The 23,317-nt window shown below is 46.0% G+C and overlaps 1 protein-coding gene across 5 annotated transcripts in view; it reads right to left on the bottom strand.

Annotated features, from left to right (window-relative positions):
- LOC142303845 (casein kinase I) overlaps positions 1–23,317 on the bottom strand; it is a 121,774-nt gene that overhangs the window by 28,052 nt on the left and 70,405 nt on the right. For all 5 annotated transcript variants that reach the window (XM_075345634.1, XM_075345633.1, XM_075345635.1 and 2 more), the window contains exons 7-9: positions 14,935–15,020; positions 9,881–9,965; positions 8,384–8,532 (exon numbers count right to left, since the gene is read on the bottom strand). In XM_075345634.1, coding sequence (XP_075201749.1) covers positions 8,384–8,532; positions 9,881–9,965; positions 14,935–15,020 — 320 coding nt within the window. The remainder of the gene's footprint in view (positions 1–8,383; positions 8,533–9,880; positions 9,966–14,934; positions 15,021–23,317) is intronic.

The raw sequence follows: 23,317 nt of genomic DNA, 5'->3' as shown, positions 1-23,317 counted from the left end.
ATTCCTTTTCTTCTAGCTCCTATTGGGAGACCCAGACAATTGGGTGTATAGCTTATGCCTCCGGAGGTCACACAAAGCATTACACTTAAAAGTGTAAACCACTCCCCTCTGCCTATACACCCCCCCGTGCATCACGGGCTCCTTAGTTTTGGTGCAAAAGCAGGAAGGAGGAAACTTATAAATTGGTCTAAGGTAAATTCAATCCGAAGGATGTTCGGAGAACTTAAACCATGAACCAAAGAACAATTCAACATGAACAACATGTGTACACAAAAGAACAACAGCCCGAAGGGAACAGGGGCGGGTGCTGGGTCTCCCAATAGGAGCTAGAAGAAAAGGAATTTACGGTAAGTAAACAAAATTCCCTTCTTTGTCGCTCCATTGGGAGACCCAGACAATTGGGACGTCCAAAAGCAGTCCCTGGGTGGGTAAAAGAATACCCCGGTAATAGAGCCGAAAGACGGCCCCTTCCTACAGGTGGGCAACCGCCGCCTGGAGGACTCGCCTACCTAAGCTGGCATCTGCCGAAGCGTAGGTATGCACCTGATAGTGTTTCGTGAAAGTGTGCAGACTCGACCAGGTAGCCACCTGACACATCTGCTGAGCCGTAGCCTGGTGCCGCAATGCCCAGGACGCACCCACGGCTCTGGAAGAATGGGCTTTCAGTCCTGAAGGAACCGGAAGGCCAGAAGAACGGTAGGCTTCAAGAATTGGTTCCTTGATCCACCGAGCCAAGGTTGACTTGGAAGCCTGCGACCCTTTACGCTGGCCAGCGACAAGGACAAAGAGCGCATCCGAGCGGCGCAGGGGCGCCGTACGAGAAATGTAGAGCCGGAGTGCTCTCACAAGATCTAACAAGTGCAAATCCTTTTCACATTGGTGAACTGGATGAGGACAAAAAGAAGGTAAGGAGATATCCTGATTGAAATGAAAAGGGGATACCACCTTAGGGAGAAATTCCGGAACCGGACGCAGAACCACCTTGTCCTGGTGAAACACCAGGAAGGGGGCTTTGCATGACAGTGCAGCTAGCTCAGACACTCTGCGAAGTGATGTGACTGCCACTAGGAAGACCACCTTCTGCGAGAGGCGAGAAAGAGAAATATCTCTCATTGGCTCGAAAGGTGGTTTCTGAAGAACCATTAGCACCCTGTTCAGATCCCAGGGTTCTAGCGGGCGCTTGTAAGGGGGGACTATGTGGCAAACCCCCTGCAGGAACGTGCGTACTTGCGGAAGCCTTGCTAGACGCTTCTGAAAAAATACAGAGAGCGCCGAGACTTGTCCCTTAAGAGAGCCGAGAGAGAGCCCCTTTTCCATTCCGGATTGAAGGAAAGACAGAAAAGTGGGCAAGGCAAATGGCCAGGGAATAAAACCCTGATCAGAGCACCAGGATAAGAAGATCCTCCACGTCCTGTGGTAGATCTTGGCTGACGTTGGTTTCCTGGCCTGTCTCATAGTGGCAATGACCTCTTGAGATAACCCTGAAGACGCTAGGATCCAGGACTCAATGGCCACACAGTCAGGTTGAGGGCCGCAGAATTCAGATGGAAAAATGGCCCTTGAGACAGCAAGTCTGGTCGGTCTGGTAGTGCCCATGGTTGACCCACCGTGAGATGCCACAGATCCGGGTACCACGACCTCCTCGGCCAGTCTGGGGCGACGAGGATGGCGCGGCGGCAGTCGGACCTGATCTTGCGTAACACTCTGGGCAGCAGTGCCAGAGGAGGAAAGACATAAGGCAGTCGAAACTGCGACCAATCCTGAACTAAGGCGTCTGCCGCCAGAGCTCTGTGATCTTGAGACCGTGCCATGAATGCCGGGACCTTGTTGTTGTGCCGGGACGACATTAGGTCGACGTCCGGCTTCCCCCAGCGGCAACAGATCTCTTGAAACACGTCCGGGTGAAGAGACCATTCCCCTGCGTCCATGCCCTGGCGACTGAGAAAGTCCGCTTCCCAGTTTTCCACGCCCGGGATGTGAACTGCGGATATGGTGGAGGCTGTGGCTTCCGCCCACAGCAGAAACCGCCGAACTTCCTGGAAGGCTTGCCGACTGCGTGTGCCGCCTTGGTGGTTGATGTATGCCACCGCCGTGGCGTTGTCCGACTGAATTCGGATCTGCCTGCCTTCCAGCCACGGCTGGAACGCCTTCAGGGCTAGATACACTGCCCTTATCTCCAGAACATTGATCTGAAGGGAGGACTCTGGCTGAGTCCAGGTACCCTGAGCCCTGTGGTGGAGGAAGACCGCTCCCCACCCTGACAGACTCGCGTCCGTCGTGACCACAGCCCAGGATGGGGGCAGGAAGGATTTCCCCTTCGACAGAGAAGTGGGAAGAAGCCACCACTGAAGGGAGGCCTTGGCTGCCCGAGAAAGGGAGACGTTCCTGTCGAGGGACGTCGATTTCCTGTCCCATTTGCGGAGAATGTCCCATTGAAGAGGACGCAGATGAAACTGTGCAAATGGAACTGCCTCCATTGCTGCCACCATCTTCCCTAGGAAGTGCATGAGGCGTCTCAAGGGGTGCGACTGGGCTCGGAGGAGAGATTGCACCCCTGTCTGTAGTGATCGCTGTTTGTCCAGCGGAAGTTTCACTATCGCTGGGAGAGTATGAAACTCCATCCCGAGATATGTCAGCGATTGTGTTGGTGTCAGTTTTGACTTTGGGAAACTGATGATCCACCCGAACCTCTGGAGTGTCTCCAGAGCAATGTTCAGGCTGTGTTGGCATGCCACCCGAGAGGGGGCCTTGACAAGAAGATCGTCCAAGTAAGGGATCACCGAGTGTCCCTGAGAGTGTAGGACTGCAACCACTGTTGCCATGACCTTGGTGAAGACCCGTGGGGCTGTTGCCAGGCCGAAAGGCAGTGCCACGAACTGAAGGTGTTCGTCCCCGATGGCGAAACGCAGGAAGCGCTGATGCTCTGGTGCAATCGGCACGTGGAGATAAGCATCCCTGATGTCGATTGAGGCTAGGAAGTCTCCTTGGGACATCGAGGCGATGACGGAGCGGAGAGATTCCATCCGGAATCGTCTGGTTTTCACGTGTTTGTTGAGCAGTTTGAGGTCCAGGACGGGACGGAAAGATCCGTCCTTTTTTGGTACGACAAACAAGTTGGAGTAAAAACCGTGACCCCATTGCTGAAGGGGAACGGGGATAACTACTCCTTCTGCCTTCCGAGTGTTCACCGCCTGAAGGAGAGCCTCGGCTCGCTCGGGGGGCGGAGATGTTCTGAAGAAACGAATTGGAGGACGAGAATTGAACTCTATCCTGTAACCGTGAGACAGAATGTCTCTCACCCATCGGTCTTGGACATGTGGGCACCAGGCGTCGCAAAAGCGGGAGAGCCTGCCACCGACCGAGGATGCGGTTTGGGGAGTCCGCAAGTCATGAGGAGGCCGCTTTGGGAGCGGTTCCTCCGGCGGTCTTTTTAGGACGTTCCTCTGACCCTTTTGAGGCCTGTTGGACGAGGAGAATTGAGACCTGCCTGAGGGCCGAAAGGACCGAAACCTCGATTGTACCTTCCGTTGTTGAGGTCTGTTAGGTTTGGACTGGGGTAAGGACGAGTCCTTACCCTTGGATTGTTTAATGATTTCATCCAATTGCTCGCCAAACAGGCGGTCGCCAGAAAACGGCAAACCGGTTAAAAACTTCTTGGAAGCAGAGTCTGCCTTCCATTCACGTAGCCACATGGCCCTGCGGACTGCCACTGAATTGGCGGATGCTACCGCTGTACGGCTCGCAGAGTCCAGTACAGCATTCATGGCGTAGGACGCAAACGCCGACGCCTGAGAGGTTAATGACACAACCTGCGGAGTAGCGCCTCGTGTGAGTGCATTAATCTCAGACTGACAAGCTGAGATAGCTTGTAGTGCCCATACGGCTGCAAATGCCGGAGCAAAGGACGCGCCGATAGCCTCATAGATGGATTTCATCAGGAGCTCTATCTGCCTGTCAGTGGCATCCTTGAGTGATGCACCATCTGCCACTGCAACTATGGATCTGGCCGCCAGTCTAGAGACTGGAGGATCCACCTTGGGACACTGAGCCCAACCCTTGACTATGTCAGGGGGGAAGGGATAACGTGTGTCATGAAGGCGCTTAGTAAAGCGCTTATCCGGAAAAGCTCGGTGCTTCTGGACTGCGTCTTTGAAGTCGGAGTGATCAAGAAACGCATTCCGTGTACGTTTGGGAAACCTAAAATGAAATTTCTCCTGCTGAGAAGCTGACTCCTCAATCGGAAGGGGTGGAGGAGAAAGATCTAACACCTGATTGATGGACACTATAAGGTCGTTTACTATGGCGTCCCCTTCAGGCGTATCAAGGTTGAGCGCGGCGTCAGGATCAGAGTCCTGATCTGCCGCATCTGCTTCATCTTCCAGAGAGTCCTCATGCTGAGAACCTGAACAGTGATATGAAGTCGAGGGAATCTCCCAGCGAGCCCGCTTCGTCGGTCTGGGACTGCGGTCCGTGTCGGAGTCCTCCCCAAGGGACCTATGAGTCGACCCAGGAGCACTTTGCTGCTCCGACCGAGGGGGGCATGGGGGCAATGAATCAACAGTGCCCGGGGCCTGTGTTACAGGTCTGGACTGCAAAGCTTCCAGTATCTTAGCAGACCATCTATCCATAGACTCAGAAAGTTTGTCAGCAAATACTGCAAACTCTGTCCCTGTCACCTGGACAGTGGGGGCCGGAGGTTCCACCTGGGCCGGGGGTCCCACCAGTGGCTGAGACTCCGGCTGAGTGAGTGTCACAGGGGCCGAGCATTGCACACAATGAGGGTAGGTGGAACCTGCAGGAAGCATTGCCGCACATGAGGTACAGGTTGCAAAGTAAGCCTGTGCTCTGGTACCCTTGCTTTTTGCGGACGACATGCTGTTTCTCCTCTTAGAATAATCAGTGAGGGTATATAGCCAAACGCTAACAGTGTGGCCGTACAGAGTAAATGTATACACTATAAGCATATAAATATACAATTCGGCACCCAGGGGGACCAGCACCTAGTAACAGGTGCGGCTTACCGACCGCTGTCAGCGGTTGTGTGACCACCAGATCCCTGCCTGGGCCTCCCAGAGCTGTGGAGCTCAGTTGTCTCCCCTCTGAAGTTCTCCAGCGTCTGAAGTGCTGATAGCAATGGCTGCCGGCGTTCAGAGAGGAGGAGGGAGCCGTGGGCGTGCCTGTCAAAGTGCGGGAATCTGGTGCCCCACGGTGCTCAGTGAGGGGGGAGGAGGATACAAAGTATGCTCCTGCCCTCAGCGCTGACGTCCAGTGCAGCGTCCCGCCCTTACCCCTGACTGGCAGGCCCGGGGGCGGGAATATGCGGCACTAGGCCGCAAAAGCCGGGGACTAAAGTTATAAGCGCGGCCGGCAAACAAGCGCGGCCAGCGCGGTAGTCCCGGCGCACCAACACACCCAGCAGCTGCTGCAGTGTCCATTACACAGGCGCTCTATGCGCCGTCCCCAAGGGGACACAGAGTACCTCAGAGTAGCAGGGCCTTGTCCCTGATGATACCCGGTCTCCTGTCCAGCAGATTCCCCCAGGGGCTGCGGAGGGAGCGCGGTCCCAGTGCCTGGTGACCGGTCAGGATCCCACTTCACCCAGAGCCCCTAAGGGATGGGGAAGGAAAACAGCATGTGGCTCCTGCCTATGTACCCGCAATGGGTACCTCAACCTTAACAGCACCGCCGACCCGAGTGGGGTGAGAAGGGAGCATGCTGGGGGCCCTGTATGGGCCCACTTTTCTTCCATCCAATATAGTCAGCAGCTGCTGCTGACTAAAATGTGGAGCTTGCGTGGATGTGTGCCTCCTTCCACAAAGCAATAAAACTGAGGAGCCCGTGATGCACGGGGGGTGTATAGGCAGAGGGGAGGGGTTTACACTTTTAAGTGTAATGCTTTGTGTGACCTCCGGAGGCATAAACTATACACCCAATTGTCTGGGTCTCCCAATGGAGCGACAAAGAAACGGATGTGTTCTCAAGCCTACCAGGCCGAACAACCGTAATCCACCATGATATTGTCACCGAGCCTCAAGTAAGGGTACGCCTGAGGCCATACCGGGTACCAGAGGCTCGTAGGCAAGCCATTGCGGAGGAGGAAAAAAAAAGATGCTCCAACTAGGGGTTATTGAAAAATCCACGAGCGAATGGGCCAGTCCCATTGTACTGATCCCGAAACCAGACGGTTCTTTAAGATTCTGTAATGACTTCCGAAAGTTAAACGAGGTTTCGAAATTTGATATGTATCCCATGCCCAGGGTCGACGAGCTGATAGAGAGACTGGGACGGGCCCAGTACTTCACGACTCTCGATCTCACTAAAGGTTACTGGCAGGTGCCGCTGACAGAGGCGGCAAAAGAAAAGACCGCTTTTGTCACGCCAGGGGGGCTCTATCACTATGTCGTCTTGCCATTTGGTTTACATGGGGCTCCGGCCACGTTTCAGAGATTAATGGACATAGTGTTAGAACCCCATCAACCATATGCCTCCGCATATTTGGATGACATCATCATATATAGCAGTGACTGGAGCACCCACTTATCTCAGGTACAAGCGGTAGTGGATTCGCTCAGAGCTGCTGGTCTGACGGCGAATCCAAGCAAATGTGCTATGGGTCTCAAAGAAGCCCGTTACTTGGGGTATGTGATAGGCCAAGGGGTTATCAAGCCACAAGTAAACAAAATCGAAGCCATTCAAAACTGGCCTCGTCCCCTTACCACAAAACAGGTAAGAGCCTTTCTGGGTATAATGGGGTATTACCGACGATTCATACCCAATTTTGCTGGAAGGTCGGCGCCTTTGTCCGATCTTTTAAAAGGGAAGAAGTCGGTCATGGTCCACTGGAATACACAAGCAGAGGAAGCCTTTCAGGTGCTAAAGGTAGTCCTATGTGGTCAGCTTGTCCTTGTCAACCCTGACTTTCAAAAGGAGTTTATAGTACAGGCAGATGCCTCTGAGGTGGGTCTGGGTGCAGTTCTGTCCCAGGAGGTAGATGGAGAGGAGCACCCGGTCACCTATTTGAGTAGAAAACTCACCCCGGCAGAGAAGAACTATAGCATAGTGGAGAAGGAGTGCCTGGCCATAAAATGGGCTCTGGAATCCCTCCGCTACTACCTGCTGGGGCGACACTTTCGCCTGGTGACAGACCACTCCCCTTTGGTCTGGATGAGGAATGCTAAGGAGAGAAATGCTAGAGTCACCAGGTGGTTTCTCTCCTTGCAGAACTTTCACTTTTCTGTGGAACACCGGGCTGGTAGGTTGCAGGGCAATGCGGATGCCCTGTCCAGAGGTCCCTGTATGTTGGCAAAAGTTCAACCCCGCCCGTTTGAACTGAGGGGGGGGATATGTGAGGCAGTGACAGGGGTAATATTTAAAGACCGCTATGTGTCCCCAAGAATGTGTCTGGAAACCCTCTGAGTTTGCTATGGCTATTACTGGGAGTATAGCACAAAGGGTAACAGGGAGACAGATCCCTCCTCCCAGTCCAGGTTTTGTAGCAATCCTCATGTCCGGCATTTTCGTTTAAATCATGCAGAGCACAGCAGGGTGTGTCTCAGTTGAGAGCCAGGCTTGGTGAAGCTAACACATGCTGTGTGAGCTGGGCTGGCTCTGTGTGGAGTGAACACAGGCCAAGAGTGTGAGCCTAGGAGAACCTTACACAGATCCCTGCGGTTAACGGGGTCCTAAGGTAACAAGACTTTTTGATGCAAAGAATTTATCTATATGCACCGGCTGTGATCCGGAAGAGACTTTGACAGTGGGAAATTGGATCTATTTATGCTGCAACAATAAATAGACTGTTGGTGTGAACACGCTGCTGCCTCACGTTTTTGCCCAAGCAACGCTGCTACCTCACAATATATACACACAATATATATATATATATATATATATATATATATATATATATATATATATATATATATATATATATATATATATATACACACACACATACACACACATATACACACACACACACACACATACATATATACACACACACACACACATACATATATACATACATACATACACAGTATATATATTTATTTTTTCAAAATGTCTTGAATCCAACATTAACGGTCACCTCACACCAGTGCAGGATCAATACGGAAACGTTTCTGCTTATTGATCCTGCACTGTGGTGTGAAGTGATCGCTATTGTTGGATTGTAGAAATTTTTAATTTACAAATTTAGAAGAAAAAAAAAAATCATGAACTAAGAAAAGAGATATTGATGTAGTGTTGTGTTTTGTTTTTTTTTTTTAAGTTGTATGGGCAACTTTAGAAAAGTCTTTTTCTGTGTCAAGAATGAGGCCGGTTTTTGAGAGTCTTCTCAGTTACAAATACTAGTGAAGTCATAACAGGAGAAGTTACTCACAATTGGCCTGCCAACCCAGTCGTAAACATAATCAAAAGTGTATCCTTTCCGTTCGAATAGTTCAGAAAATAGTGTCCGCAAGTAATCATAATCTGGCTTCTCAAAGAAATCCAATCTTCTTACGTATCTTAAGTAAGTCGCCATCTCCTCTGAAGGGAGAAAAAATATCAATTACAAGGTGCGCTATCCAAAAAACAAAAAAAATGCAGTCTTCAAAGCTAACACAGCCATTAAAAAGCCCTCCCATTATTTCTTATACTAAATCTGTGTATGCGTGTATGTAGTGTACTCTCATCGTGTGAATATACTAACCGCAGTCTCCTGAATCCAGCGCTGTTCTGCTCCTCTTCTCAGTTACGTCATTGTTCTTTAAACTCTCCAGGTGACACACTGCTCCTCATGACCAAGGAAGTGGCTTTTACAATGTAAGTCTACAGTCCGTCAAAACAAGGTTCAAAAGCCTTACATTGTAAGGCCCCTTTCACAGATCCGGCATTTTGCCGGATCCGGCACACTCAAGTACAGTGTTATACTGTACAATGGCATCGCGGCAAGCTCCAATCACATGATAGCATGTGACCGGAGGTTGCCACGATGCCATTGTACTGTATTACACTGTACTGGAGTGTGCCGGATCCAGCAAAAGTCGCATGTGTCAAACGGGCCTAAAAAGAGATAATTCGTGAGCTCCGTTCACATATTTTTTTCCTAAGCTCAACTATACACTGGGAAATATGTTAAAGCTTTATGCTGAACCTATAGCCTTGATCATAGGCAATATTTGTAGGCAGAATTCATTTTGATGGTAGGTTCACCCAAGCATACTTTTGGTCCTAGTGGTGTCAATGGAAAAAAGGACAGCCCAGGGATCAATACTATTCAATTGGGCTATTAAGATAAATGGGGATTTTTTTTTCTTTTCTCTGACCGATTCTGTAGATATAAAATTAATAAAAAAAATAAAATAAAATTGAAACATGCACTAGTTTCTTCCCTGTCTCCGGTCATACTCGCCCATTTTAGTCTATGGGTGTGCAGTAAAGAAAAAAAAAATGGATCTCATGCAGGCAATCAGCTTGGCATCTATGTTACAAATCCATTGCAATTCTTTAACATCTGAAACTGTAAATGGTCTTTCAAATTTTTAAATATTTATTTAGAAAAAAAAAAAGCACGCTAATGAAAGGGGAGCATGAACATGCAGAAAGTCGATCAAAAACATTTGCAAATTTATATACAAAACATGGGTGGGAAAAAACAATCAGATGAAAAACATGTGAAAATAGCTTTACATTGATGTTTGAGTGTATAGTTTAGGTAGAAAACACTTGTTAGCTTTGTACCATTTTTCTTACAGCAAAAAAAAAAAAAAACAAAAAAACAAAAAACAAACCCTTTCTGGGCACAATGAATCCTCTAATTTGAGGTCATTTCTTTAACCTGCTCAGAAAAGTTGTATTTCAGACGCCATGCTTTATCATTATCACATGCCCCTACCTGGGAAATTCTCACAGAGGACTTCTACCGGAGTGTTACGTTTTGTGTCTCCAATCTTCTGGTAGCGCTCCTTAAGCGTATCCGCCTGCATATAGTAAAGCAATGCAAAAAAGTATTACACACAAATAATAATAATAATAATAATAATCTTTATTTCTATAGCGCCAACATATTCCGTAGCGCTTTACAATTCAGGAGGATCATATACAAACAAGTAACAGTTATAGAAATACAATATTTAGAGGGGAAAAAAAAATAGTGTATACAAAATACAGTGTATACAAAATACAAAAAAATACAACCCTGCTCGTGAGAGCTTACAATCTACAATGAGATGGGGGGAGAGGCAAGGTTCAAGTGCTTATTTACAATGACAAAAGAAAAGCTCAGATGCATAGGCAACACACACACACACACACACACACACACACAGTTTTTGCTTCTTAATCTGGAAGAAGAACACCAGTATGGAGAGGACGCAAGTGCCTGGCTGCAGGGATTTATCACTTATTAGGCTGTGTGCAGTAGTTTCAATACATTATCACTGCAGGATTGCATTCCAAGTGCAAAGCAGTCCAGCTAATCTGTGTAACTCTGCCCCCACCACTGATTAGCATCTTGCTGACAATGCACAGTGTACACCGGAAGCTGCCAATCAGGGGTGTGGGTGGGGTTATACACAGGCCAGAAGTCTAGCTCTGCTACATCTACATCACACAAAACAGTGATTTTATGAGAACTGCACCAAGTTGTCCAGTAAGTGACACAGGACTGGAATCAGGCTTTCTTACCCTATATTATGCTGCTCTCAGATTATAAAAACAAAAAAACCTGCTAAAAGATTACCTTTAAAAAAATAAAATACAATTTTTAAATATGATGTCAGGTAGTCTAATAAGACACATTAAAGGGAACCTGTCAGCACACATTTACATAAGTAGGCGCTTGTCCTCCAAATAAATTTTTTTGTGGAGATACAATATGCCAGCCATGAGATTCCTGGTGTAAAAGCTACATACAAGTGCTGTTTCTTTCAATTGCATTGACACAGCACCCCCCAAGAGCACTCCCAGCAGAATTTACAAATGGCTTTTACGACAGATTTTAAAACGAGCAACATAATGAATCTAAAAAAAAATAAATAAATTAAAAAATTAATAAAAAAAAAAATGTATATTTTTTTTAATTATTGTAGAAGTACCTATACAGTCCTAGCACTATTTCCCTATGTAAAGAACAGGTCAAGAAGTTTCCTGTAAAAAACTGCTGAGTACAAATATATAATAGGATCTATATTATTATTATTTATTAAAAAAAAATCCTAAAATTAAAATAAATAAAAATACAACAAAAATATTGATCAGATGACTGCAGGGCCACTTTATTTTAGTCTGTGACTCTACATTTCTAAGAACACGGGGAACAATTCCGGTCTCCTTTGACTACATGAATAGACTCTGGAGTGTTGCCATAAGCTGACATTTAAACATGTAGAACCTGCCACATTCATAATGTTATCATGCTATAGCACCTGTCAAGTGAAAATACGTTAGAGGTCACTGAGGACTGAAGAATGCAGAGAGTGGTTTCTAGATTCTCAATAATCAATCACAGATAAATTAAAGGGAATCTGATCCTATTTAATGCGGTCTCCAGATTGGGAAGCATAATTCTGGTGGCAGAGACCCTGAATTCAGCACTTGGTCCCTTCTGCTGAAGTTCTGATAAACTTATGTATTTTCTGCATCTCGGCTAGTCCTCTCCTTAATGTGGCTGGGTGAGTGCAACAATGATTGACAGTTTTCTTCCTACACTCTGAAGGCATAAAATTGCCCAGGAGTGGTTGGTGGAAGGTGAGATAGCTGAAATTCATGAAGAACGAACACTACATAGTAACAGCTCATCAATGAGAGAACTAGCAAAGCCGCAACAGATAAAACGTTTTATCAAAATTACAGAAAGAAGCCTATTAAGTGACCCAGCACTAGAACCAGGGTTCCTGTCCATATATTATAGTGGCCTCAAATGGGATAGGATAAACCTGGTGACTGATTCTCTTTATTAAAAAAAAAAAAACAAAAAAAACCCCATGAACTTTCTAGCAAAAGAAATGACAATTATGAGGTGTGACAATATTATTATTATTATTATTATTTATTTATAGAGCACCATTAATTCCATGGTGCTGTACATGAGAAGGGGGGTTACATACAAAATACGTATACAAGTTACAGTAGACAGACTAGTACAGAGGGAAGAGGGCCCTACCCTTGCGGGCTTACATTCTATAGGATTATGGGGAGGAGACAATAGGTGGGGTGTAGGTCAGGCAGCGGCTCCGCACGGTAGTCGGGCGGCAGCTCCGCACGGTGGTCGGGCGGCAGCTCCGCACGGTGGTCGGGCGGCAGCTCCGCACGGTGGTCGGGCGGCAGCTCCGCACGGTGGTCGGGCGGCAGCTCCGCACGGTGGTCGGGCGGCAGCTCCGCACGGTGGTCGGGCGGCAGCTCCGCACGGTGGTCGGGCGGCAGCTCCGCACGGTGGTCGGGCGGCAGCTCCGCACGGTGGTCGGGCGGCAGCTCCGCACGGTGGTCGGGCGGCAGCTCCGCACGGTGGTCGGGCGGCAGCTCCGCACGGTGGTCGGGCGGCAGCTCCGCACGGTGGTCGGGCGGCAGCTCCGCACGGTGGTCGGGCGGCAGCTCCGCACGGTGGTCGGGCGGCAGCTCCGCACGGTGGTCGGGCGGCAGCTCCGCACGGTGGTCGGGCGGCAGCTCCGCACGGTGGTCGGGCGGCAGCTCCACACGGTGGTCGGGCGGCAGCTCCGCACGGTGGTTGGGCGGCAGCGAGTTCATTGTAGATTGTAGGCATTTCTGAACAGGTGCGTTTTCAGGTTGCGTTTGAAGTTTGCAAGGGTAGGGGATAGTCTGACGTGTTGAGGCAGCGAGTTCCAGGAGACTGGGGATGCTCGGGAGAAGTCTTGGAGTCGGTTGCGTGAGGAGCGAATGAGAGAGGAGGAGAGGAGGAGATCTTGGGAGGACCGGAGGTGACGTGTTGGAGTGTAGTGGGAGAGTAGTTCGGAGATGTACAGAGGGGAAAGATTATGCACAGCTTTGTAGGTCAGTGTTAGAAGTTTGAATTGGATACGGTGGAGGATTGGAAGCCAGTGGAGGGACATGCAGAGGGGAGAAGCGGGGTGGTATTGAGAAGAGAGGTGGATAAGTCGGGCAGCAGAGTTAAGGATGGACTGGAGAGGGGCGAGCGTGTTGGCAGGGAGGCCACAGAGGAGGATGTTACAGTAGTCGAGGCGGGAGATTATGAGGGCATGCACTAGCATTTTAGTAGATTGCAAATTGAGGAAAGGGCGGATTCTGGAAATATTTTTGAGTTGAAGACGGCAGGAGGTGGTGAGGGATTGGATGTGTGGTATGAAGGATAAGGCAGAGTCAAAGGTCACTCCGAGGCAGCGAACTTTGGGTACTGGCGAGAGCGTGGTGTTATTTATTGTAATAGATCTGACCACAAAGCTGTCTTGTCCATAAAAACCCATTTACCTGCACAGAGTATATAGCAAATAGATTAGTGTTAAAATCATGCTTGCCTGTCGTACTGGAGCAGCTACAGGTAGAAAATTAACTTGCTTCCTCCCAGTAGCTGCTTGCTAAAATCATCAAGGGGGGGCAGAGAACGATTACATCACACACACACACACACACCACCTCTATTCATTCACTCCCGGACACATGGGATTAGAGTTCATGGATGTGACAGGTTCCCTTTAAAAGGGTACTTGACATTAAGAAGAAATCTGCCAGCCACAAAAAAAAAAAAAAAAAAAATAAAAAAAAAAAAAATGGAGGCAACCACCAGACAAATTTCAAGGCCAAAACATTACACGGGTGGAAACCATTGTGTAATGTATAATTTCTCTACATGGCCCTGGATGCGGCTACTGGACGGACGGACACACACATACATACATATATACACACATTATATGTATGGTATATATTTTTTTTTTTAACTTTATTATGTCAGCCTTGTGAGTTTATGCATAACCTTTTCTCTGTGTATGGAAACAAAAACCCAATATGTAACAGATTTGTAGGCAATTTATTGTAGTAAATACGTCACCTTATTCGATAAGATTTGTGCACTTTTCCTCAGAGTATGTTCACATGGGTAAAATACGCAGTAGATTTTCCAGATCACCATTGCGAGGAGACTATTAAATTTCATCCTCTGCAGATCTGAAGCCTGCAGTCGGTCTATATCTGACCACAGTAAGGCTATGTGCCCACAGGGAAAGTGTCCTGCGGATATATCCACAGGAGCTCCCAGAAATCCGCAGCACAACTTTGTTTACATGCTGCGGATGTATTGCGGAATGTCCTGCAGATATGCTGTGGTGTCCTGTATTGAGGATACAGTACCATGGCTTCGGCACTGCATTCTCAATGCAGAACAAGGCTGGAGTGATGGGGGAGTTCATACTTGCCTCCATCACGCAGCACTTCACTTTCCGGCTGTCAGTCTGCACTGTGCAGGAGAAGGTGGGCGGGCCTGAACTAGCTCTGGCTGTCACATGACCGGAGTTCGTGCAGGCCCCTCCCACCTCCTCCTTCCTGCTCTTGGCTCCACTGTGCTCCTCTGCAGTGGAGGAAGTGACTCCGGTGTCTTCTATCAAGGAAGGTAAGTATGGGACCTTGCGGAGAAATCCGCAGGAATAATTCACATGCTGCAGATTTTTCTGCAGGGAAATCCGCATTATTTTTTGCTGCGGAAAAAAGCGCAGCATGAGCACAGAAGTTCCAAAATGCCATAGAAATAGCTGGGGACTCGCTGTACTGCGAATTTTTGAAAAATCCGCAGAATTTCCGCAAAACAAATTACGATAAGTTCCGCAAATTTGGGCACATAGCCTAATTCTGCAGCAAAACTCACGCAACTGCAGAATTTCTATTTAGCAAGTATCTACACTGGATGTATCTGCTGTGGATTTTTTTAAACAATTTCTCAAAAGCATTTAATAAAATATAGGGGCTTCAAAAAGATCTTACCTTGAGGCCTTGCCATGGAAGGCTTCCTCGTAAAAAATACATAAACATATGTCCCAATGCCTCCAGGTCATCTCTTCGACTTTGCTCTAAGTAAATAAAAGAAAATGAAGTTCGCAAGAGAAAAAAAAAATATCAACGTTAACGGCAATGTACATAAAATATAAAGCCGGGCTATTAGATCGTATTCATAAACTATTCAACATCTTATCAGAACATCTAGGCCGTCCTCCTGTTTTAGTACACAAGATCAATAACCATAAAAAAGCCATAAGTTACGGTCTTAAGTTACACAGATGATGGGATTTCTACAAAGCAGATATACACTTCCTTCCTACTGACCAGTATGTGGAGAGTGCAATCTATCCTGCCAGTGGACTGGGCTGGGTGATTACATGACCCGGTAGGACGGTTCTGTAGGCTCTCTCTTTTAATGCATTCATGAATATATGGCCGATATATGCAAGAGAAGCCCACTTTACAGAGGAATCCATGTAAATGCAAATGTTTCCATTGAGGTGGTGAAGGAGTGGAGGTGAGAATAAAGCAAAGCGCTGGAATAGCATTGATATAATAACATTTTACACGGGAGTTGCCATAGAAATCCTGCTTTTATGCAATGTTCCTCTACAGAGACTGTCAAACAGCTAGCAACAGAGAATAATAAGTTTAACAATGCAATCTCTATAGCCAACAGCCAATCAAAGCCTCACACTGTAATCAATGGCAATCACATGCTTATTAACAGCTGTCATAGGACTTCAAAGAGAAACAAGAAAGCACGTGACTGCCGCTACTCCGACTCCGAGCACCTATATGGGACAGTGTGTATGTCAGGAACCCGTCTCCCTGACCAAGCATACTCACCAGGAACCGGGCAGCTGAGATACAGGGCGCTGTCCTCGCAGCAGAGAGCTCCTTTACTTTTCTCAGTGACAGGTAAAGGATCATTACCAGCAGTTTCGTTAATATTTGTGTCTGAGTAATCAATTTTTTTAAAATTTCCCCAAAAGGCTGGCCACTAATTTAACACTAGTGGCCTATCCATAGGATAGGCCACCAATGTCTGATTAGCTGGGCCCCGACACCCAGCACCCCTACTGATGAGCTGTTCTCTGTGCCAGTAGCTGGTGATGCCCTGTTCTGGAGCTGCCCAGTCAACTGACAGCGGCCGAGTACTGCACATCCGCCTCCTATTATTCATAAAGTTTTTATTGAAATTTAACAGGCATTATAACCAAACAATAACAAGGCAGGTAGACATGAATAATATACAGGATGCTTATATGATCCACAGTAGACATAAACATGTCTTGATCAGCCTTAATCCGCCTAATATTGACTTGAATGGGAGGTAGATGTGCAGTACCCGGCTGCAATCACTATCAAAAGACAGGGCAGACCCGAAACGGAGCATTTCCAGCTGCCGCCACTGGCACCGAGATCCACTGACCGGTGAGGGTGTCAGACCCCGGCCGATCAGACATTGATGACCTATCCTAAGGCTAGGCCATCAAACTAAAAGTAGTGGCCAACCTCTTTAATGATGTATTTTTACATAGAATGACAAAAACAATAAATCTAAGGAGAACACTATTCAGGACTTGGAGACCATAATCCAGACTAACAAATGCTGCGTTGTTCTGTGAAAAATCTGCTGTTTAACAGTTCAGTCAAAGTTAATGTTATTTTGTGAGAATACATTCAAAAGAAGCTGCTGGACAGTTTTTTCCCTTAAAAACGTTTATGGAAAAATCTGAAAAGAAAAAAAAAAAAAGGCATGTGAAATTCATGTGTCTTGTGCTGAATCATGAAGATTGTAAAGTAAACGTTGAGTTAAAACGCTGCATAAAAAACAATCCGAATGTGAAAAAAAATAAAATAAAAATTAAAAAAAAAAACTGGGCAGATTGCTATTGTGTTTGGTTTAGTGGGAAAAAAAATTGTTTAGCCCACTTAGGAATATGCCCCAACAGTTAAAAGCAGATTGGATGTGGTTTTAAGAAAACGTATGCACAATGTGAGTTTAAAGACATAAATTGTGTTCTTCTCCATAGACTTCTATGGAGAACCAGAAAAAAAAAAATACATGTAAAGCTGAATATACCGTTTATCCACAAATAAAATTCATTAAAAATTGCGGTGTTAAATCCGCACCAAAAAAAGTTTTTTTTAAAAAAAGGCAGACATTTAAAAATAATGCACTTTGTTCAAGACTTCTGTTGAAAACATGGAAAGTAGAAATTGCAGTTTCCAAAAGTGGGAAAATGGGTTTAAAGAAATCGTATAACTCCTATCACTTCCAGTACTGCTCATCTGATGACCACATAGGTGCCCAATTTATCTATCAGACAGACGACAAAGCAGGGATGTCAATTTTAAAAAGTGGAGTCGATATAAAAGTATGTTGGGAATGTATAACTTTTCATTAGTAAATAACCTTTATTTGTTAAGTATAAGATTAGTACAGCATATTGTTCCCATGAAGAGGGCCGATCAGCTCCTTTCCTAGATCGTGAGCTTATGGGCATTAAATAAAAGAGGACGGCACTCCTCACTGGGCAGTGGAACAAGCCCAAAATACACCAAACATTTTGCTTGATCATAAAGCTGATCTGGAAGCTTCCTTCAGGCATCACTTTATCTAGTCGTGGAATAGAAAATGTCCATAACACAGCACTTGTCAAGCTAATAATGTCCAGTGATGAATAATATATGAGGAGAGTGGATGTCCTTGTGTGCAGGGATCATTATTAAATCCAGCAATTGATCTTTCTACTCCAGCAGCACAGCAATATACAGCTTGTTTATACTTCACTGCACCAAAAGGAAAAAAACAACTATCATTATATCCTAATAGTGAAGGAGTCAATGTGAAGATGCTGTATGTCACAAAGCAAGTCACAAACACAAATATAGTATTGTCGGGAACGATTAAGTATAAGTTGGCCACTTTGAGGTTTTTAAACTTAATAGTTCAGCGGGTGGTATCTACTACTGATTAACAGTCTGAGTATAAGTGGGCAGCAGTAAATCACTGAATAGGACCGCCCCCTGGACTACTAACCCCAGACTGAACAGAGGCTTAAATAGAATATAAAAGTTACTCACTCATTTTTACCAAAAGAAAAAAAAAAAAACACAGCTCCTCAGACTCCATCACTTGCCTCTGGCCGTTCACTCAAGTTGACAGGTTGCCCCTTAAATGGCAAAAAACCCCAAACTTGTTTATCCCAAAACTTGAAGATTGATGGTCTAACATTAGGCTAGGCCATTAATGTCTGATCATTGGGATACAAGCCCTGGCAAGTTGATTAAAAGGGTCTATAAAGCACTATGGCCCCTTCACTCTGACCCCTGGGAACAGACACCCACTGAAAACAATGAGGCCCTATCGGGAGATTCAGCCTTCCAATCTACAGTGTAGCTGTAATACACAACAAGGTATCACTTCTGGGTTCCAGTAATATCTGATATAGCAGAATACGGAAAAACTGTTTTAGCTTTCATACTTGCCAGTTTACCTTTTTAAACATGACAAGTGAACGGGTAACCACTGCCCAAAAACTGACAGAGGTCTTCTGGGATTTGATGAGGTTGTCTGGAGCAACTCACTTCTGCATGATAGGAGAGCGATGCCGATTGCGTTACAGGTTTAGAAGAATCGTCCTCCTGTCCCAGCAGGTATGTGGTGAAGTGACGTCTCAACATTCTCCTTCCGATGTGGAAGATGCCAAATACCCCCATCCAAACCCAGAAGACCCCGTGTCTCAGTTTTGGGTAGTGGATGACTGAATGCTTCATCTGTTTAATGCATAACTGTAAGTACACCACCATCTGTGAGGGTCCAGGCAAACACTTTTCCATACTCAAAAACCATGCGGCTAACAGCACACAGTATAGAAAGTTTGTCTCCCACTGGTTTCCAACAGTTACGGTATATTCAGGAAACTTGACTATGGCATTGGAATAAGTTCTAGAACATTATGCATTTTGGTTTGATGAAAATTGGCAGTAACCAGGAAAGATGGCACGGGTTGAATTTGATTTGCGTAATCAAAATGAGGGCAAACACTTAGTAATGCGTTCTCACTCTGGTGTCAGAGAAGACTTGACACATTATGGAGGCGAGTTTGTGCCCACGTACATGCTCCTAGGTAATGACTAAGCATTTTATACAGCATTTTCTTCAGATTTGAGGCAAAAAATGCTTTAAGTCCACACCAGATTTTAGACAGTCACTTCACTGAAAACAGCAGTGCAAATCTGCCACAATTCACACAATAAGGCTACATTCACACTTCTGTGTAAAAAAAAAAGAGCATTTTTTTACCCCATCTCATCCTTTGTGCCTCCATTAAGTTATCATTTATAAAAACTTCAAGGGAACCAATTACCAGGATATTTGTATATAAGCTAAAGCCAGTGCTATACTAGCACTATCAGGCTGATTCTCTACATACCGTATTTTTCGGACTATAAGACGCACCGGGCCATAAGACGCACCCTGGTTTTAGAGGATGAAAATAGGAAAATAAAATTTTAAGCAAAAAATGTGGTCATGACACACTTATGGGGCGAGGATCTGCTGCTGACACTGATTGTTGGTAATGTCTCCAAATGCTCTACTAAAAAGGTACCCCATCCTGGTAATGATCCTCCTGCCTTGTATATGATCCCCATCCTTGTATATATGTACCCCATCCTGGTATATACACAGGTAGTCCTCGGGTTACAACGGTCTCGAGTTACATCGTTTCGTGGTTACGATGCTTTATACGACGCTCTAGTCCAGTGCTGAACAGAGGAAAACGAGTCTTCTGCACGCCATAACACCCTTCATTATGGCTCCCAAACGTAAGCCAGACTCATCTGATACCGGCCCCAGTATCTCCAGCACCTTCTGCAGCTGCCTCCCAAGCTAAGTGTTGGCAGTACTGTACTGTTATTATGGTACAGTACTGTATGAACGTATGATCCGACTTACATCGAAATTCGGTTTACGACGCCGCGTAAGAACAGATCAACGTCGTAAGTCGAGGACTACCTGTATTTCCATCCTGCTATATACCGTCATCATGGTATAGCCCCCATCCTGCTACATAGCGCCATCCTTGTATATGCCCTTATCCTGCTATATACCCCCATCCATCCTGCTACATACCCCCCATCCATCCTGCTGTATGACCGGCTACATGTGGCACACAAAAAAACCAACCATTTATACTCACTTTTCCTCGCTCCATGCAGCATCACTCCTCCTGTCTGTGCCGGCAGCAGCGCCGCTGTAGTGTGGAGCAGTCTCTGTTCCCCTACAGCATTGCTATCTCCTCCTGCATTGCCTGTCAGCTGACCTGTGTGGAGACTAGCGGTGCGCACAGGAATGACGTCATCGCTCTGCTCACCTTCTCTACACAGATCAGCTGGCCGGCAGACGGGAGGAGATCGCGATGCTGCAGGGGAACGGTGACGGGTGAGTATATCGATTCACTGCACCCCACGCTGATGATTATGCACGGGGGGGGCAGTGAATGCAGCCACACATGATCACTCCAGGCTGTAGTTGCCAGGGGTGATCACACAGGCCAGCTGCTAATTACGCGCGCACCCTCCTCTCATCATCCCGCCCACCTGTCAGCGCCGGCTTCAGCGCTGAGGGATGATGGGCGGGAGGATGGGCGTGCATATGAAATGAGCGGGCCCACGTGGTCACGGCAGGCTGCTACAGCCTGCTCATGCCCCTCGATGACCCGCTCCACCACAGCACCCTCATTTCCCACAGCCACATTCATACTATAAGACGCACCCCCCACTTTCCCCCAACATTTGGAGGAAAAAAAAGTGTGTCTTATAGTCCGAAAAATACAGTACCTGTAGTGGTCAGCTCGGATGTTTAGGTTTTGAAATCCAAAAAAAGTTTATAAAATTAGCTGCTTGTTGAGTGACAGCAGCTGAGGATCAGATAATATATTCATAGTTATCCCCTCCCTCTGCTAGAATTAGCATAAGTATTATACAAATGATTCATTTTGTCTTAAGCAGGACCTGTGTAAGGTCATACCCATGTGACCAGAAGGGGAGGGGTCTCAGACAACAAAGCTGGAAACTTGGTCACATGGGTATGATCTCACACGTCCTGCAAGAGACAAAGTGAATTGTTTGTATAATACTTATGCTAATTCTAGCAGAGGGAGGGGATAATTCTGAATATATTATCCGCTCCTTTGCTGCTAACACAACAAGCAGCTAATTTTATAAACTTTACTATTTTGGATTTCAAAACCTAAACATTCAAGGTGAGCACTACAGGTATGTATGGAATCAGCGAGATAGTGCCAGTATAGCACTGGTTTCAGCTTATATACAAAAATTCTGGTGACTGGTTTCCTTTAAGCAGGAAAAATGTCTGAACTTTTATTTATCCATTGACACCACGTCTTTTTCCAGGTGGGTAAGCGTCATAACCCGCCTGAAACCGTGCTGAAGGTGAACGTATGCGCAGCAATGTAAAACGACTTGCCTAACATATGTCACCTTTTATTAGCTTCTTTTAACAGCCTTAGGTTTCTTAGCCACAAAGAGGATGGAAACCGCTCACCATTATACATACCCAAAAAAACCCCAAATGCTGGTGTCAAATGTGCCACAAAAAGACCCCAAAAAAAGGCTTAAGTCAAAATACTGTTGCTGTTTTTCTGAAGCATCTTCCACTAGATGTCATGTAATGGAGCAGCTAAAAACTGATGTATCTCTGAAGTATGAAAGATATATTGTGCGTTTCACCTGGTATAGGGATCTCCATAGACTTTAATACAGAGTCACAAAATGGATGAGGATAGGATATGCTCCTGGTCTCCGATCAGATACATGGATCAATTTTTAAAACGGATAGAAGTATGGATCTATGAAACTTTATAAGTCCATGTGCTGTCCATTTAAAAAAAATAAAATAAATATATATATTATATATATATATTAAAAAAAATGAACACACGCATGTGTGAATGCAGCCCAATAGGCAGGCTGAAGATCTAAGAAGCCAAAGCTTGTTCTCAAATGCAGCGGAACAATCCGTTCCAAGTACAATGCTCTATTCAGGAGCATTAGACTGAAAACTAAACAAAGAGGGAGCATTATAGTTTGACATTTTCTTGCAAAAATGGACATTTAGCGATATCAAAAAGCCCCTATAAAAGTACATGCGCACAAGTGTCTTGGTGTTTTTGCAACTCATCAGTGCAAAGCAGGAGAATTATCTTGACAGTGGACTAAGGGGTAAAGTTTCTCATTATGCACAGCACGAAGCAGAGAAATAAAAACAAACCACACAGGTCTGCAAATGGAGTTTCTGGTTTGGCTTCTCATCCTAAATCAAGTGGTAACATCTTTTAGCACCTTACATGTAAGGTGGAAATGCGTTATCACTGTATGTAATGGGCTCAGGAGTTAAAGGGGTTGTCCATGACTTAGACCACTACTTCTCATTCCATGTTGGGCAAAATAAAATAAATAGGTTTATACTCGCCTCCCATGCTGATGTTCACATTTCCGGGGCTCCTGTGATATCACGTTAGCCCTGCGCCCAATCATTGCCGGTTTTGACGTCACACCATTACAGGAGCCCCAGGAATGTAAGCACCAGAGGAAGGTATAAACTTATTTTAATGGGGCCAAAGATGTGGAATGAGGTGTTGTCCAAGCCGTGAACAACCCCTTAAGCCCACTCCAAGCAGCGTGGCTACCGAACGTATTAGGCTACATTCCCAGACTAAGTATTTGGTAAATCTATAACCTCAGTATTTGTGAGTCAGGAGTGGATCAGAGGAAAAGTATAATGGAAACACGTCCCCACTTCTGCATTTATCACCCATACCTGGTTTTGGCTGCAAATACTGAGGTAAAATACTGACCAAATACTCAACATGAGCAAGCACTCAACAGTAACTGATGCAGTCGGAGATAGTTCTGAGTGCATCAGTTTAACCCTCTAAATGCCGCTGTCCAGCATGACAGCAGCATCTAAGTGTCTTTAAGATGCCACCCGTCACTTCTGATACCCACCATGCAATCACGAGGTGCCGATCACTTGCCAAGGCAGTCAAGGGCCTTCTGAAAGAACTATCATTAAAACTTATAAAACGGCACCATTTTTTTTGTACTGATGCGTCTAATGAGCATGTGCAAAAGTCACTGAAAAGAGGGGCAGCTGTGACATCGCCTACTGCTATGGATGGGTCCTGTGTTGTCGACAGTATAAATGCAATGTTACCAATCATTGTAATTCTGCCTCCAATGATGAGGAAACTGCTGAAAACTCTTGAAAGAACAGGAGGTATGAGTTTACAATAGCCTCATTTGGCGAATGTGAAAATTGTAAGATTACTCA

This window comes from Anomaloglossus baeobatrachus, chromosome 4, assembly GCF_048569485.1.
Source record: "Anomaloglossus baeobatrachus isolate aAnoBae1 chromosome 4, aAnoBae1.hap1, whole genome shotgun sequence".
NCBI lineage: Eukaryota > Metazoa > Chordata > Amphibia > Anura > Aromobatidae > Anomaloglossus > Anomaloglossus baeobatrachus.
This window is presented reverse-complemented; position numbering and strand designations above follow the sequence as displayed.